The sequence below is a fragment of the Limulus polyphemus genome, unplaced genomic scaffold, assembly GCF_000517525.1.
Source record: "Limulus polyphemus unplaced genomic scaffold, Limulus_polyphemus-2.1.2 Scaffold2058, whole genome shotgun sequence".
Classification (NCBI taxonomy): domain Eukaryota; kingdom Metazoa; phylum Arthropoda; class Merostomata; order Xiphosura; family Limulidae; genus Limulus; species Limulus polyphemus.
Window position 1 is genome coordinate 78,342 of NW_013667668.1, and position 16,660 is coordinate 95,001.

General features: G+C 34.2%; 1 protein-coding gene across 3 annotated transcripts in view; it reads right to left on the reverse strand.

Annotated features, from left to right (window-relative positions):
• Positions 1-16,660, reverse strand: part of LOC106465812 (3-hydroxy-3-methylglutaryl-coenzyme A reductase-like) — a 59,433-nt gene that overhangs the window by 29,675 nt on the left and 13,098 nt on the right. For 2 of the 3 annotated variants that reach the window (XM_013926048.2, XM_022393755.1), the window contains 2 exons: positions 3,384-3,570; positions 122-236 (listed from right to left, as the gene is read on the reverse strand). In XM_013926048.2, coding sequence (XP_013781502.1) covers positions 122-236; positions 3,384-3,548 — 280 coding nt within the window. In that variant the 5' untranslated portion in view covers positions 3,549-3,570. Of the gene's footprint in view, positions 1-121; positions 237-3,383; positions 3,571-8,136; positions 8,270-16,660 lie in introns of those variants that run through there. The other variant, XM_022393753.1, reaches the window with a different exon arrangement.

Genomic DNA, 16,660 nt, shown 5'->3' on the forward strand with positions numbered 1-16,660 from the left:
TATATATATATAAAGACCACTCAAAATGTAAAATTCTTAAGAACTCTCACATTTTAAAGACAAAATTATTAAAAAATCTATAATTCAAAACACAGTTTTTATGTACAAAAAATAAAATTACCAAGGAGATATCTTGAGCCTAATTTGTACAGTTTACGAAACTGATGGTAAACATAGAGTACAGCTGTACAGCGGGTTATTGTCATGATAACAATATCCATTCCTTTGTTGCCTCCCTGAAATATCAAAAGGCAACATATAAGTTTCATGTGTGTCAATTTAGAGATTAGGAGAAATTACATCCTATTTAAAATCATTCCATTAACTAAATTGGAGAAGGAATTTTGACTATAATTCAAACTTTACTATGCATATCTATACAAAATGTGGAAAACTTTTAGTCAAATATACAAGTCTTTTGTATACACATGACAAATCAGCTGTATTACTTAAGTATTTGTAATCAAGATAAGTCTGTGAATTAATGACATCAGTCTGGCTGAGACTCTGACAAGTCAGAGTACAAGGTGATGTTCATGTGAAGAATAAAAACACTTGTTCATTAAACAGTTTGCACATTGTACTTGCATAACCTCTAATACCTTAGGGATGCATATCTACTGTGTTTTTTCAATATCCTTATATAGTGTAGCTGGTATTTATTCTCTTCTACCACAAATTATTGCTACGATTGGAACATAGGTAGGATAAAATGAATAGTTGATAACTAACATAAAAAAAAACTTTCCAAAAAGGATATAAATGTAGGGATGGCATTTGCATCATCTCTATATAATAGCACAGGCACAGTGTAGTAGAATGTTAACAGGGAAAAATTGGACAAATGACTCAATTCTGATTGAATCTAACCTATATAAAAGCCAGTGTGTGTTACATTACACTTGATTTCTCTTGGTTTCTCAAAATAGGAGGAGTCAGAAAAGCCAAAATGGATTTGTCCAAATAGAATAGTCTGATTACTGTCTGCCCATTACGATTTTAATGACAGGGTGCAAAAGGACCATGAAACCTTATAAGTGTAGTGAATGTTGGTATAAGCCTAAAGTAAAGACATAGTGTGAGATCACCTAGCCTAGAGCCAAGTGCATAACATTTATCATGAAAGTAAAAATAGATTCAATTTTAAATTGTATAACAGGAAATAGCTTAAGCTTCATTCAGAAAGGATTTAAATCTTTTTTGCATTGTTTTGAAGGAATGATATTAGCCATCCCTACATTTATTTCCATTTTTGAAAAATTTTTTCTTTACTTGTTTTTTTAATGCAGTGTTTCAATAGATATAGGAAGATTGTATTTATAACCAAGTTCTAAATGCAATGAGATTCCAACTGTAATACGTTTTGTTTGTCTGTTATTGGCTGGTAATCCCCATTTCCCTGTCTTTTTAAAGGAACACCAAATTTCTGTAAGAAAGCTAACTTCAAGGGGGTTATGATAACATCATTTACATGAGAATTAGGATTTTTTAAAAATTACTAGTAGTTATTAATAATACTTATAAAAGCGAATACTCCATTTGAAACTATGCCACCTCAGTAAAACTGGTTAACACCATTGTTTTGTTTTTTGAGTTATCACATAATAAAAAGCAGCTGAAGAAAGAAGAACAAGATATTGAAACTTTTTGCTATGATATATACAGATATTACCAAAACTTGACTCAGTCACTACTCAGATATTTTTATAAAAGGATATACTGTATAGTATTGTAAAGTTCTGATGGTCTATTGAGAAGATATTTAAAATAGCATTTCGATGAACAATCTGAGCCATCCCTACATAGGCAGTGAGTGCTATCGGCTGCCTGATACATAATACCATGTCGAATGGTACTCAGTAAGAGTCTGTGACATGCACACTTTGACTCCCCCCACATGTGCACATAAAGTGTATACAAAAATGTGAAACATATCTAGCCATGTTTGCTTGCACATATCAACTTTAATATGAAACACAATCTGTAAAAAAAGTAGTTAAGTTACGTGAACAATATTCTTAATATTACACTCATCTTTAATATGAAACAATCTGTAAAAAAGGTAGTTAAGTTACGTGAACAATATTCTTAATATTACACTCACCTTTAATATGAAACAATCTGTAAAAAAAGGTAGTTAAGTTACATTAACAATATTCTTAATAATACATTCAACTTCAATATGAAACACAATCTGTAAAAAAGGTAGTTAAGTTACATTAACAATATTCTTAATATTACACTCATCTCATTTTGTTACCAGAGATAATTAATTCTGGTCTTTTTTATGTATTCTGACATCATCTCATTCTATTTACACACTGAGCAATTTGTCTTACACTTTCACTGGTATATTTTTTACTCGACTGCAAAATAGCCAAAAACTGATTATTGATTATATTTAAATGTGTTGTCTATAACCAAACATGAGTAGCAAGGGCTGGTTATAGTTAGGAGCTGGAAGGGACATCCTTGATGTGCGAATAAGCTCCTTTTTGTCTCTTTAAAATTTTATGAAACTTGTGTTAAAACAAAAATGTTACAAACATTCCCACACAGTAATAAAAAAAATAAAAGGTCTGTATCAACCAGTTACGGATATCGAATCTACACTTTCTGAACACTTAGAAATTGTGGAATCAAACTCCAAAGTATATGGTTTTATTTAGGGGTATTAAGATATTATTCATAATTTTCATTGAATTCAATCAATCTTGTGTTATGGACATTAAATGTAATTACCATTTTGACTGAGTGCCATCTTTATCCCGGATTTCACGAAGATTACCACTCAATGTTTGTGTAATTACTCCCTATGCTAATTATTTCAGATAATCTAACAAACTTTGAAACTGTGAATTTTATTGCATTACTATTGATATTGACTCAAAGGTAATATATGTAGATTGTGTCTAACAATGTTTTTCAGGTAGAATGCACTAGAACTTAATATATATATGTAGATTGTGTCTAACAATGTTTTCAGGTAGAATGCACTAACTTAATATATATATATGTAGATTGTGTCTAACAATGTTTTCAGGTATAATGCACTGTAACTTAATATATATGTAGATTGTGTCTAACAATGTTTTCAGGTAGAATGCACTAACTTAATATACATGTAGATTGTGTCTAACGATGTTTTCAGGTAGAATGCACTGTAACTTAATATAGTCTCTCCTTAGAATCCTACATTTTTTGAGTATTACATAATGTATTTCTTTTACTAGATAACACAAACTGTACCTAAAAACATAGATAAATAATACATGGGTTGTATAAAGTACTTAGGGTTTATTGCACATTACATTCAAAGTTTCAGATGCACCTCTTAGTTGTAAAATAGAAATTGAAAAGATAAATAGAGAGTTTAGTCTTACCTCATTGTGGTGGCACTGATAGTTCCAACCACACTTATTGTTGGGGTCAACAAGTTTAGGACCCATGGAGAGCATACATGCTGTGAGGGTAAGGAAGGCAACTATCACCTCCCATGGATGGGAGGCACAGAAGTGACCATGGTTGTAGAAAGCCTGTGATAGCATAGTCAGGGGTTGAGTCTGAGAACTGAAAAACACAGATTAATCTATTTTAAATCATAACAAAGTAAGTGAGTATTTTTTTGAAGAACATTCAGCAATTACATGATGCTTTTAAATAAAAAAAAAGTCAAAGTTGGTGACTAGCATAATCAAGGGAGAGGTTTGGAGAATGCTTTTTAAGATGTAACAAATGTTTCCATACAGTATATTTTTGGTCATAGAATAAAGTAATTACTTTGTACACAAACCTAAAGTAAGCAGAGGTTAAAATTATTCCTTAAAAATATCACATACAAAACATATGACAAAAAACTAAAACCCACTATATAATTGTACAATTCTTTTATACTTCAGCCTCAAGAAGAAACCTCTCAGTGAAGTTCAGTTTGACCATATCAATATCTATGGGGCTCAATTTATTTGAATTTCCAATCAAACAACATTCTATCTCATTCCAAGAGATCTGTCGAACATTCCTAATGTAATATCTATGTCTAACTCAACACTGACATGTCAACTCCTTTCAGACAAATCACTGGAATTAAAATTTTATGAAACCATTTCAGAATGACATAACAAAGAACCTGTTACATATTTAATGCTTACTACTAAAATATTTGCCAAGAAGAATCCAAAAGTAACTGATTACCAGAGTTTATTCAAAAGGATCACATAGGATCTAATATGGGATTTTCAGAGATCTTCATACATTTCAAATAGATTGTGGTGTATTAAATGTTCTAAGAACTTTTGTTGAGTATAGTTTAGAGATAGACCTGGTTCAATATACATATGACACATGGTCCTTCAGATTATGGTGTAAAACCAACAAGTTGACTGAAAACATGTTCTTATGAGTACCTGTGTCTTGAGTGAACTAATTAAGATCACTATTTATATCTATTTATACTGTGCTTCTAGAGTGTGAAGATTATAAGCACATTTCCTGTCTGAAGTGTTTCTGGATTGACAGTGTACAAAACCTGCATTAAAATTATATTTAATTTTAAGTCAACAGAATTTTCAATGTTTATGTACAATGAAATCAAAAGAATTAAGAAATGCAGTACTTTCATCATCAAATATGTCCTTCTTACTGATGTTGAAATACATCACTAAAGCATTTTTTTTATATTTTTTTTACTGTATGTTATTACAAACTGCAAGAACTGTCTGCCACTAGGTCATATAGTTAGTGTTGTGTATTTTGAATCTTGTAGTTCTAATTCAAAGATCATTTAAAACTCTTATACTGTGTGGAATAAAGTGATGTGTTTTTATCATCTGTGTATTATATTTCTTAAAATAAATATCCTATTCTCCAAACGTTGATGTGTTATCCCTAACCTACAAATGTTTTAGACGGATCTGCTTCGAGGCCTTCAAGTAGGGAAAACCCGCTTATAGCAGGTGTACTAAACCTCGGGTAAATACAGGTCGAGGTGAACGAACGATGCCAACGAACTGAAGTAACACGTAATACATGAACCAAGAAAGACGAGTGTTTAGTCAAGTGGCTTAAAATTAGTTACTTCGTCTGCTAAAAAGACCTCATGATAGTTCCAGGCTATATTGAATAACCAACGTCCAAAACTCATAAACAAGAACAGAAATTATTCAACGTCCACTGTTAATAGTGTGTTGTTAAGAAAAGAAGATCGGACCCATCGCGTTAGATAATTCGTGTACCGCCGCGCTTTCTGTCACGAGCATCGTACTCGTACAAGAGAAGCTTTACCAGGAAGTGCACGGTGTCTACACCCCTTGTAAAATGTGATGTACGCATTATTTCACGGCACGATTATAGAGATTTTTACTCCCATAGCTGTCATGACGCAAGCTTACATATTAAGTAGCACATATAGAAGCATGGTTGAAGAATATCCTAAGAAATCGAATTTCCGTTTTACAATGATAATATCACGTAACCTTTAACATTTCTAAATTCCGGAGGCCATTAGCTCCAGGGCTTTGTTTGCAAGCGTTTGTTACGAAAACATCTTAAGGTCAAACTGAAGGGCAGTGATAACATTTCCTACGATGAACAACACTAACTTATAAGGTCACTAGCCTCACCGTCGAGATTGTGTTGTATAGTAAACCGTCCGGTGAACACGGTAGTATATACTGTTAAAAAGGTGTTGAATGTTATCAAAATTTTACTTCACAACGCAAACTGCGTTCCCGAAAAACACTTTCGTGAACTATAAAACAAGAGAATGTTGTAGCGATAAAAACGCCCATGTATTCTGTGTTTTCTAACAATACAAATGAGGCGCGATTATAAATTCACAATTGTGCGTGTATTTAAATATATTGTTCTGTTGTGAGGCCACCGTTTTTTAGGAGTTCCAGTACCTTTCAGTCGCAGCGTATTGCGGAAACGATTTGTTTTTCGCGCAAAGCTCCTCGAGGGTTACTTGCGCTATCCGTCCCTAAGTGATAGACAAGATGGAAGGTAGATAGTCAACACCACACACCGCCAACGCTTGAGCTACCTTTTACCAAAGGGCTAGTATGTTCGGTGACGGGATTGAAACTCGCGACCGACCAGCAAATCCGGGTCGAGAGTGTCCTAACCACTATGGTCATGCCAAGCTGGCGGAAACGAATCGTTTTGCATAAGAGACGATTTTCAAATATTACTGTGTATGCTGATTGTATAAAATTCAACATAAAGACTGTCTTGTGGCTATTCACACACCAGACTTTGTTGTTTTTAATATATTTTTTCTTTACAGAGCAAAACTTAGCTGCCCACCTTTTTTTATTACCTATGGTAATAAAAAACAATTAGCACTAGCGAAAAACTCGTGCTTCACGTACGAAACTTTACCGGTTTTGGTATTTGAATGTACAAAGTTTATAAAGTACAAAGGCAGTGACGTGTATTTAAAGTAATTAAAACAGTTAAATGACCTGCCTAGACTTCTCACGTATGAGGTTAGGTGCGGGACGTCTAAATGACTACGAGGTTAAACCTATTTCACAACATGTGATACTAACCAAATACTTCAAGTATAAAAAACAACAACAGAAAACAAAAAACTTTGGGCTGAATGGCGTGATCTAAAATGACAAACCTATCGATTTATCTAATAAGAGAAATCAGATCTATCGGCGCTTTCAAAACCTGGGTATCGAGGCAAATGTTAAAACTCAACATGGTGTCTATAAACAAATTCACACAGAAAACCTTAACATATAAACACTTCTTTTAGAGATGGGCTCTGAGGGATGACGAATCCATTTCCCAAATACTTTTTCCTTTGCAATGTACAGTACTATTTACAACCACCCATTTCTTACGCATATGATGACGTCATCTATAATTCCCTATTCCTAACTTCATTTTTGTATAGTTTAAAAAGCTTCCCAAACATACACACACTGTATTCTTCTAATTATATAGATACTACCTTGTGGTAATTAATTTATCAGCAACATCGGAGAGATGGACCAATCAGCACGTTTTTTGGCAATAACCGCTTCATTTAAAACTTAACGATCACAGTAGCATGTGAAAACTAGGACATGTTAATTTTACTTTACAAACAAATTATCACGATTCTTCATCCTTGATCATTTTCTTTAAACATTTAAGTAAAGTCAATCAACACGGTGAATATGAAGAAGTGAAAGGCAAGGACAGCGGCTATTGAAGATCATCTCGTGTTTTAGTGCACAGCTACACAATAGGCTATCTACGCTGTGTCAACCGCGGAGAATAAGAGCCACTGACATGAGCATTGAAAATCCGGAACTTACCGCTAACTCTCCAAGGAACGCTAATACTTAGTATTAGCGCTAAACCACACAATGGGCGTACTGTCAATCGCGAGGAGTATCGAAACCCCGATTTTAGCGCTGTAAGTTCATTAACTCACCACTGGGGATAAGCGAGTGAGAAAAGTATCTGGATGTTCATAAGTTCACATATATATATATAATATAAAATATGACTGGTAATAAACATAAGTTCATATATATGATATAAAATATGACTGGTAATAAACATAAGTTCATATATATGATATAAAATATGATTGGTAATAAACATAAGTTCATATATATGATATAAAATATGACTGGTAATAAACATAAGTTCATATATATGATATAAAATATGACTGGTAATAAACATAAGTTTATATATATAAGATAAAATATAAATTAGATTAGTTTGGGGCATACGACTTCACAACTTTTTTTCAATGACCATCGTTTCTGAAAACTGTGGGTAAAACGTGAAATAAAAAAAAAAATATCTACTACACAGGGGAAACATCCCACACTACACAGACAAATATTAAACTATTAAGTTTGATGTATATTTATTCTAAATACGTTCGACAAAAATTAAACCATGGTAACATTTGAACAATTCTAAACACAACCCATATCTTACAAAAAGTACAGGTTCTAAGAAGATTAAAGACTTTTTACGTTAAATATCGAGCAGTTGCAGTAAAAACGTATTTGATTTTAGATACCTACAAATAAAAACTAAAATGTAAAACTAAATTTGATTATCGTCACGTCTGCTTCTATCGGTACAAAAGGTAAAGTTATACACGAGTAATGCACTCACCACAAGCGGGTTTTTCTACGCGTGGTTTCGTCGGTCATAGTCACTGGGGTCGAGGCTATGTTTCATGTACAAGTTGTAATTTATTGGAAAAGGAACACCAGTATCATCCCCTCTCGCTCAAGGATCTTCGTTGAATAAATGACATCTAACTTTGCCAAAGGGTATGAGAGAAAAAATAAAAAAGCACATCGCTAAGCGCCATCTACCATTGGCTTACATTTCAACCAATCAAAGTTCTCCGAAATTGCGTCACCTAAAGCTCACCATTCATGATTATTTCATCCGTATTCTCCTGGTTAATCAGATGTCAAATCATAGACGCAGTACATATGAGAAAACTCACAAAGGCATAAGATACAAGCTAATTTAGACTTTTTTGTTTTGTTTTGGTGTCAGTAAAGAAAGCTGATGAATATTACACACACACACACAAAAAAGCACGCCCACGACCAGTATTGAAGCTGTCACATGCAACATACATTTAGTGTTTTCATTTGGCTCTTCTTTTATGTTCGATTTAAATTTGAATGTAGTTCAGTTAAACACGTCATGCGACAAAACTTACGGTGTCTGGGTTTAAATCGCGATCATTGAATTTTTCTTCAGTGGAACATCGATGACGTCACACTAGACAGAGGTGTAGAAGGTAAATTAAAAGTGTGTGTGTGTGTGTGGGGGGGGGGGGGTATTTGACCGAGCGAAGCGATGGAATGTGCGCCACAGGTACACCGATTATACCCGGGGTCCAGGACCCCAAGACAAGCCCTGGAAGCTCTTAGGTTCTGGATTAAATTTTATGTATTCTTCTACTTTTTGTCAAGAGTAATTTTCCTAATTTTGGTGCATTTTTACTGGGATACATTGAGAAGTGAGGGGACGCTATGACCTGCATGTTTATCTTATATCTTACTTCCTTGTTAACCAATTTGAAGAAAACAAAAAAAACCTATAAACAGAATCATTTGTTACAAATATCTCGATATACAAGATCAGCCAAAAAGGTTTACTGAAAGTTATCTTCTGTGAACCTGGTGGTGATGTTTACGAACTTAGTGTAAAAGGTTTCAACAGAAGTAAGTATGAAACACGAGTGAAATTATTTCACACTTCACTCGATATTAAAGTTTACACTGGTATTTACATTGTACGTCTCTCTTGTCTGGTTCAACTTTCAAGTTCAGTGTTGTGAACGTGCCCCCAATTTTAAATATGCATAACGAAAACTTGGAACATATTTCTCTGGTAAAAAAAACAGCTTGAAGTGATGGATGCCAAAACTAGAAACTGTGAATATTTATTCGTGGCGCACACCTTGGTTGAATTAATACTCTAATATAGTGACCATGCTTAGTTTTAGAAAAACCAACAGTGTGGCCATATTACCACAGAGATTGGTATACAACTTTGCACTGCGGCGGTATGGAAGGCTGTAACAAAACTGTTGTTGATTTAATTGCTATAATCAAGGTTAGAAAATAAAAATTTATCTTAAACTTCAGATTTCTTTGCTTTTAAACTTAACTACCTAAGTTTGAGTGAAAAAGTTAGTAGGATTCGGTAGGACTTCTATTACCATTTGCCACACGCACTACCGTTTCCGAATCCACTTAAAACTGATTTATTTTTTTTCCTTACAGCCCACACTGACATTTTCCATGGACACGTCCATGTTGTTTTTGGTGAATCTTATTACATTTTCTAGTCTCGTGAGTCTAGTGGCTCGTAGACGAGCAACAGTTCGTTCAGCACTATCTCTTGACAGGTAATACAGAAAAACATTACATGACAACCTTTGTTTTGTGTATGAAGACAGAATTTCGGTAGTCGTCCTGCAGGCCGACGTTTAGAAATCCCCCACCCCTACCTATATCTATACCCCTAAAAATAAAAAAAGACACAAGCTGATAACACAAATAATGAAATCCCATACATGAGACAGGGTTTTGTGTTTGTTTTAAATCAAAAGCCACATTGGGCTGTCTGCTGTGTCCATCGCAGAGAATCGAACCCCGGATTTTAGCGACTAAACTTACCGCTGTCCCATCGGAGAACTACATAAGACAGGCGTTCAAATATATGTCGAATAGTAGGCACTAGAAGAGTAACTATGCAAAGATTTCTAAATTATTAAATATGCCGTATCGCTTGAGCAATGAATTTTTTTTCTGAGAAATTCTGGTGAGATTTTCTTCATCTTTTCTTTCTTTTTTTTTTTTTACTTCAGACAGTTTATACACCCACAAACCATTTCGTTCTTCATAGCCATATTGTACGTATCCTGGTCTAAGTCTCAAGTGACCTTGATAAATAGTTTATTGAAATTGCTGTAAGAAAGTGCTTGCACGTGCTGGATTTCGAAACTCATATACATAAACAATTTACATACTTGGTGGTTTGTTTCGTGCCATTTCTTTTATTTAATCAAGTAGAAAAGGAAAACTTTAAATCTGTCACGACGACTGACATATTCCAGTTACATTAATGGAGGCTGATTGAGAGGATATGACACTAGTAAGAGTAAGAAACCAATGTTTGAGTTAACACTCGAAGAACAATCGACAGTGGAAATTAAGTCACACAGTATAAATTTAATAATATTAGATGTTTGTTGACGTTGGAAAGCAAAACACACACATCTATAGAAACCTCAAGCTTCTTTTACCGTACTAATCTACAAGGATTTGCGTACACAATCTGTTGACGGTTTAGATCAGCAAGAGAAATGAAATCAGCTTGATGTTGTTTTTTTTAAATCTCCGAATATTCTTAATCTACTTAATAATAGACTTATCAAAAACATAACTTGAGACATAATGAAAGAGAGAAAAAAAAAAAAGAAAGAAACTGCTTGGCAACATCATTAAACAAGGTATATGCTGGGTTGAGTACTCTTTATTAAAACGATTTTTAATATGCAAACCAGTAAGTCACGTGACAACCACAGCTGATGCAAAGCCGCATTGGAACGGTATGTATCACAACTACATTTTGACATCGTTTGGAGTTTGCAAATAGTGTAATGGCACCAAAAATGGATCGCTTTGGGAAAAGTATGTAACAGCCATTTCCAATGCAACATATTCATACACTTGCATCAAAAATATGTGTTCATATTTAGAATTTACAAGATGGGAAATCAATGGAATTTGGATCAGCTTGGGGCCCTAGGACCGTCCAGAAAGGGCCCTGCAACAAGTTGTGCCTTACCAATGATAAGCAAAGCGCAGCGTCTTATGCCAGGTGAGAATCCATGAACACAAAGGTCAGCGACAAAAGTCGTCCACGTGCCCCAGGCAACAGTACACAATACAATAAAGGATCTCTGCCTGGAAACAAGGCCTTTAGGGTATGGGTTCCACCATAATAAGGCTTCCAGTCCTATTTTTCACTCAATCATCGTATACTATGAGCATCTGGAGAATAATACGGGTATTCATGCTATTACATACGGAGATACACCAGTAAAATCGCCTACAGATTTCTGTGCGATTGGACTGTTAACTGATACAATCAAATAAGCAGTATTCGATGACGAGGAACCCACTTTGAGACTAATAATGGTTCGAGACGGCTTGAATGGGTAATGAAGAAAAACTTTAATATAAGTTTAACATAACAGCAATTGCACAACGTTTCGACAACCTGATGATGACAAAACCTTGTTAAACTTATAAATAAGCAGTATTATTGCAAGTTCGACTGTATTGGTGTGTACAACCTTTTTTTTTTTCTCGTATTGCACCACCTGTTTTGCTTATAATTTACGCTTTTCCTCCAAAATGCAGAATTCAGTCTTCTTTCTTCAAACATCAGTGACTGATCTTACCGTTATTGCGGTTATGACTTACGTGCCAGTTATAACTCTATACTTATGTAAACATTTCCTCAATAAAACACCAACTAGCTGTCAAACTTTTTTATTTCTGCTATAGCAAATCTGAGTTATATGAACATTTATTCTTATATCACAACAAAGTATTTCATAAACCTTTTTTTTCGTGCCATACAGAATTGTTGATAAAAATAAAAAAAATCGAGAAACTTTGTTCAGAAATGAAAAATAAACATTTGGTTTTACTTGCAGGCTCATCGTGAATCTTAATGATACAAATGCTTTAAATAAGGATGTAGATGACGAACATCTACCGAAACTTTCGGGCCTTATCAATAAAAAAATATATATACATATTTTTATATGGATAACGCATCATTCAAACTGCAGAAAACACAGATTTTTTTGTGTGCTCAGCACTCAATATTGGTATGGGATAATACATTTACGAAACTAAAATTTCTATAAAGATCATCGTTATGGACAACAAACATAATTACTGGTAATTTTATGATATTTTTCTTTAAATCTTGATAAATGGTAGCATGATCAACATAATAAAAATCAAAGTTACCTTTAAAACTTGATAAATGGTGAAATGACCTGCTGAAGAAGGATCGATATTAGGACGATCAGAAACACTTTTACTCAAACATGATTACTTGATTAGTAAAATAATAAATACATCTTCATTATTTGAACACCGAATTCTTGAATAATTATAATTTACAAGCGTTTCATTACGTAGTGATCGCGAAGAGTGAAACTGCACTGATCCGGAGAAGTAATGAGTGCATATTTGTTCGAGTCTCTCATATGACAGTTAATAAGACAGGAAAAAAGTTCCTTTTACACTGTGGTTAAGTCAACATAAAAAAGATATTTCAATTTACATGAAGGAATTTTTTTTTTAAATTTAGGGTTAGCGTAATCTTGTGTAACAGCTTGATCCGTGTGAACAATTAACGAAAAATTCGTACATAGTCAGGCCAAAAAAATAAAACTGTTTAGAAAAGTGTAGTTGATGCACAACGTTAAATTACACAACTTAATATGCGTTGTCATATTAATGAAAAGTACACTACCTTGATCTACTAACTTCTACCCCCCCCCCAAAAAAAAAACAACAACAACAACAAAAACAACCTTCTCTTTCACACAATGTAAATGTGGTTTAAACACCCTTGTGGAACAAGTCTAGTAACTTTTGTAAATTAAAAAGTAAAGTTTCAAATAGTGTATATATTTATGGAATATATAAATATAAAAGAAAAACGAGCTAAAATTCGGTGACAGACAAGCATTCATTTCTAGTATCTATACATCGCCAAGACTTGGAGAAGTTAATTGAAAAATAAATATTTTAGGAATTAATTGTGAAGTGTTCGAAGAAGAGCGAGTTTTCCAGAATTATTTCACCACAATAGGGGATAAAGTGGGGCTAAAATTCACAAGAGACTGAATACTTCATTCTTGTTCGATGTTATGCAGGTTTCAGTTAGAATAGTAGACTGTATCTGTGTTTTGTTAAACATTGGCAGAGGTTAACGACCAATCATAACAGCCGCTCTGAGCTATGTCAAGAACGTTGTTTTCGCAATCCTCGGTGCATGGGTTATAGAGTAATAAAGCCTTTTTGGAGAACTGCGGTAAATGATATTCACGGAATTTACATGTAATCATATTCTGTATGGATCTATAAGTAACTCATCTCGCTGCCCGATAAACTTCTAAGAAACGACTACATCAAAACTATTTGTTTAAAAGGAACTCTTACAATGGGCAAAAGAGACAGGTGTTATTAAAACATCAACTATTTTCTTCATATTGGTATCAGTATGGTCAAGTAAAAATGTAGGGTTACGTTTTTCAGAACATCATACCACATTGTAATAGTACCAAGGATACATATAGTTTACTATAATGAATGAGAAATAACCCCTGTAAACTATCCTTCCCGTCAAGTTAATTGAAGTAGCATTTAAAATATAATCTGTGTTTTATTTGTCATTACTTGTCGTATTTAAAAACTGTTGCCCAGTTCGATGTCAGTTTCAAACAGAATTATCCAATTAGAACTAATGTAGGGGTTATCGAACGAAAGACCCCTTTATTATAACTATTATACTGCCTAATTCTATTTTATTATAAAATGAATAACGTGACGAACAAGAACATAAAATCTACCCTATTGTTTCAGTTTAAGACAAAAAACAAAAGAACGTAAACCTCGTTAAGTTAATATGTATAGTTAATAGTCCAGGTGTGAAATGAAATATCTTACAATTAGTTATACACGCAGATGGAGCGTTAGACGGGGATTATTCAACCATAAACAAGTATTAAATAAACATACTATATTAATATTTACATAAAGCTGAGTAATGTGATTGTGAGTGTAAATTATCATCTTTAACTTCCATATTCTTCAGGCAGCGGCTCTGTCTGATTAACGTTTCAACTTTCGAGTGTACTTAGGTTAACCGGAACTGCACCGAATACTGTTTGTTTCGCTATTGTTCTTGCAAGAGGGTTATCAGTGGACAACCGTCTCTAAATCTGAACTCATACCAGAGTAGTGGTCACCAATCTTTGGTATGCGTGCCCCTGGTGGGTGGGGGTGGAGGGGAATGTTCTTGCAAGAGGGCTATCAGTGGACAACCGTCTCTAAATCTGAACTCATACCAGAGTAGTGGTCCCCAAACTTTGGTATGCGTGCCCCTGGGGGGGGGGGGTACACGTGAACCTTTGAAAAGCATTAAAAACAAAATAAACTACACGCCTTAAAGTTGGAAGTTTCCTTGCAGAAACCAAACAGGGTCTGAAATTCGCGTAGTTTAGTTTTAACCCTAACCAGCTAGAAAGCCTGTGGGATGACTAGAATAGCAAAAAAAATCCAATCGGCCCAAAAGAGCTTATTAGTATTTTAACCATTTTTTCTATCTTACCTTGTCATGCATTTTTATATGTATTTTCCTAATATCATGGTTGTGTTTTCATCTGATAAAGGTATCTTCTTTATCCTAATCTCCAAAATGGAGCCTGGGGATCCCTGACCTATTTTTAAACGTTATTGGAAATCCCAACGACGCTTGAAAATAAAAGGAGGTTCCTGGAAGACGTGAACGACGATATCGATCCAAACGAAGTGTGATAAATATTAATATATAAACGGAGAAATACCTTACCTTTTGGTCAGTATTAAAATAGTAATTTCAAGTCGTATATATATTTTTTTCTGTGTGTGTATCTGAATTAATATAAATATTATGCACATTACAAGAGTGATATGATCAAACACTGTTGTTTCCAGTCATGTTTTGTTTAGTGTGGCACATACATAACTGAAATGATCTTTCTTTAAAACTCACATCTGCAATTGATAAAATGGGATTAACATATAGAAACATGTTATTGGAGTGGACCATTTAAACCCGATAAGAACTAGTTAGAATTTTTGCGAATTTCGGATCCTGGTACCAATGTATTCCACTACCCAGCATTCAACGTTTTCGTATTGTTGACTCACCCTTAACTTATTTATTTTGATTAATCTTTTTATCAATATAAAGTAAACTAACTTTTTCATCATATTATTTGAAAATTTGGGGACTACTGTACTAAAGAGAAGACAATCAGTCAACAGTTCCACTGCCAACTCTTGTCTGAACAAATAATGGGCCATTAATTCATATTAACGTACGATAAGAGCAAGCTACCCCCTTAGAGCGAAAGTATAAATCAGTCTGGTAATCAGTTTGTTTGTTTGTTTTAACAAAGCCACATTGGGTTATCTACTGTGTCCATCATGGTGAATCGAACCTCGGATTTTTGCATAGACAATAGTTCGTAGACAATACCGCTGTTCCACCGGAAGACCCGGTAATCGGTATAACTAATTAGGCATACTTTTATTATGTTCCCACTTATCAAGATTAGAATGGTTTCATCAGGTGGGTCCCCTCACTGTTAACGATATTTTCGGCCGTATTTCCAATAAGATTTTACGAGGTCCGATCAACTTATGAGATTTAGGTTAGTCCTAAATATATATGCTAAGCTTACAAAGTAAAACATCTATAATAAAAGTATAATAAAAAAATAAAACTAAAAGGTAATAAAATTCGATATATTAAATAGTCAAACAAACAGTGCTAATGAATTGTTTTGTTTTGAATTTCGCGCAAAGCTACACGAGGGCTATCTGCGCTAGCCGTCCCTAATTTAGCAGTGAAAGACTAGAGGGAAGGCAGCTAGTCATCCCCATCCACCGCCAAATCTTGGGCTATTCTTTTATCAACGAATAGTGTGATTGACCGTCACTTTATAACGCCCCCACGGCTGAAAGGGCGAGAATGTTTGGTGGGACGTGAATTCGAACCAGCGACCCTCAGATTGCGAGTCGAGCCTAACCACTTGGCCATGGTGTTAATGAAAGTAATACTAAATAAACAATAGGATATACCTTACAGAGTGAACCTTGAAACACTTACTGTACTACTTTCGTACAGTTAATGTGCTTTGAAAAGCGTAACATCAGTATAACATGCCTGGATTCCCCCTAATTCTCTCTAACACATCATTTGTCTATTAAGCAACTCAGATAGAGAAAGTTTAGAGAATCTTATGACAAATTTGCTACATGTTACTGTTCAGACTGTCGAGTTTAGTAGCAGGAATTTACCAACAGTA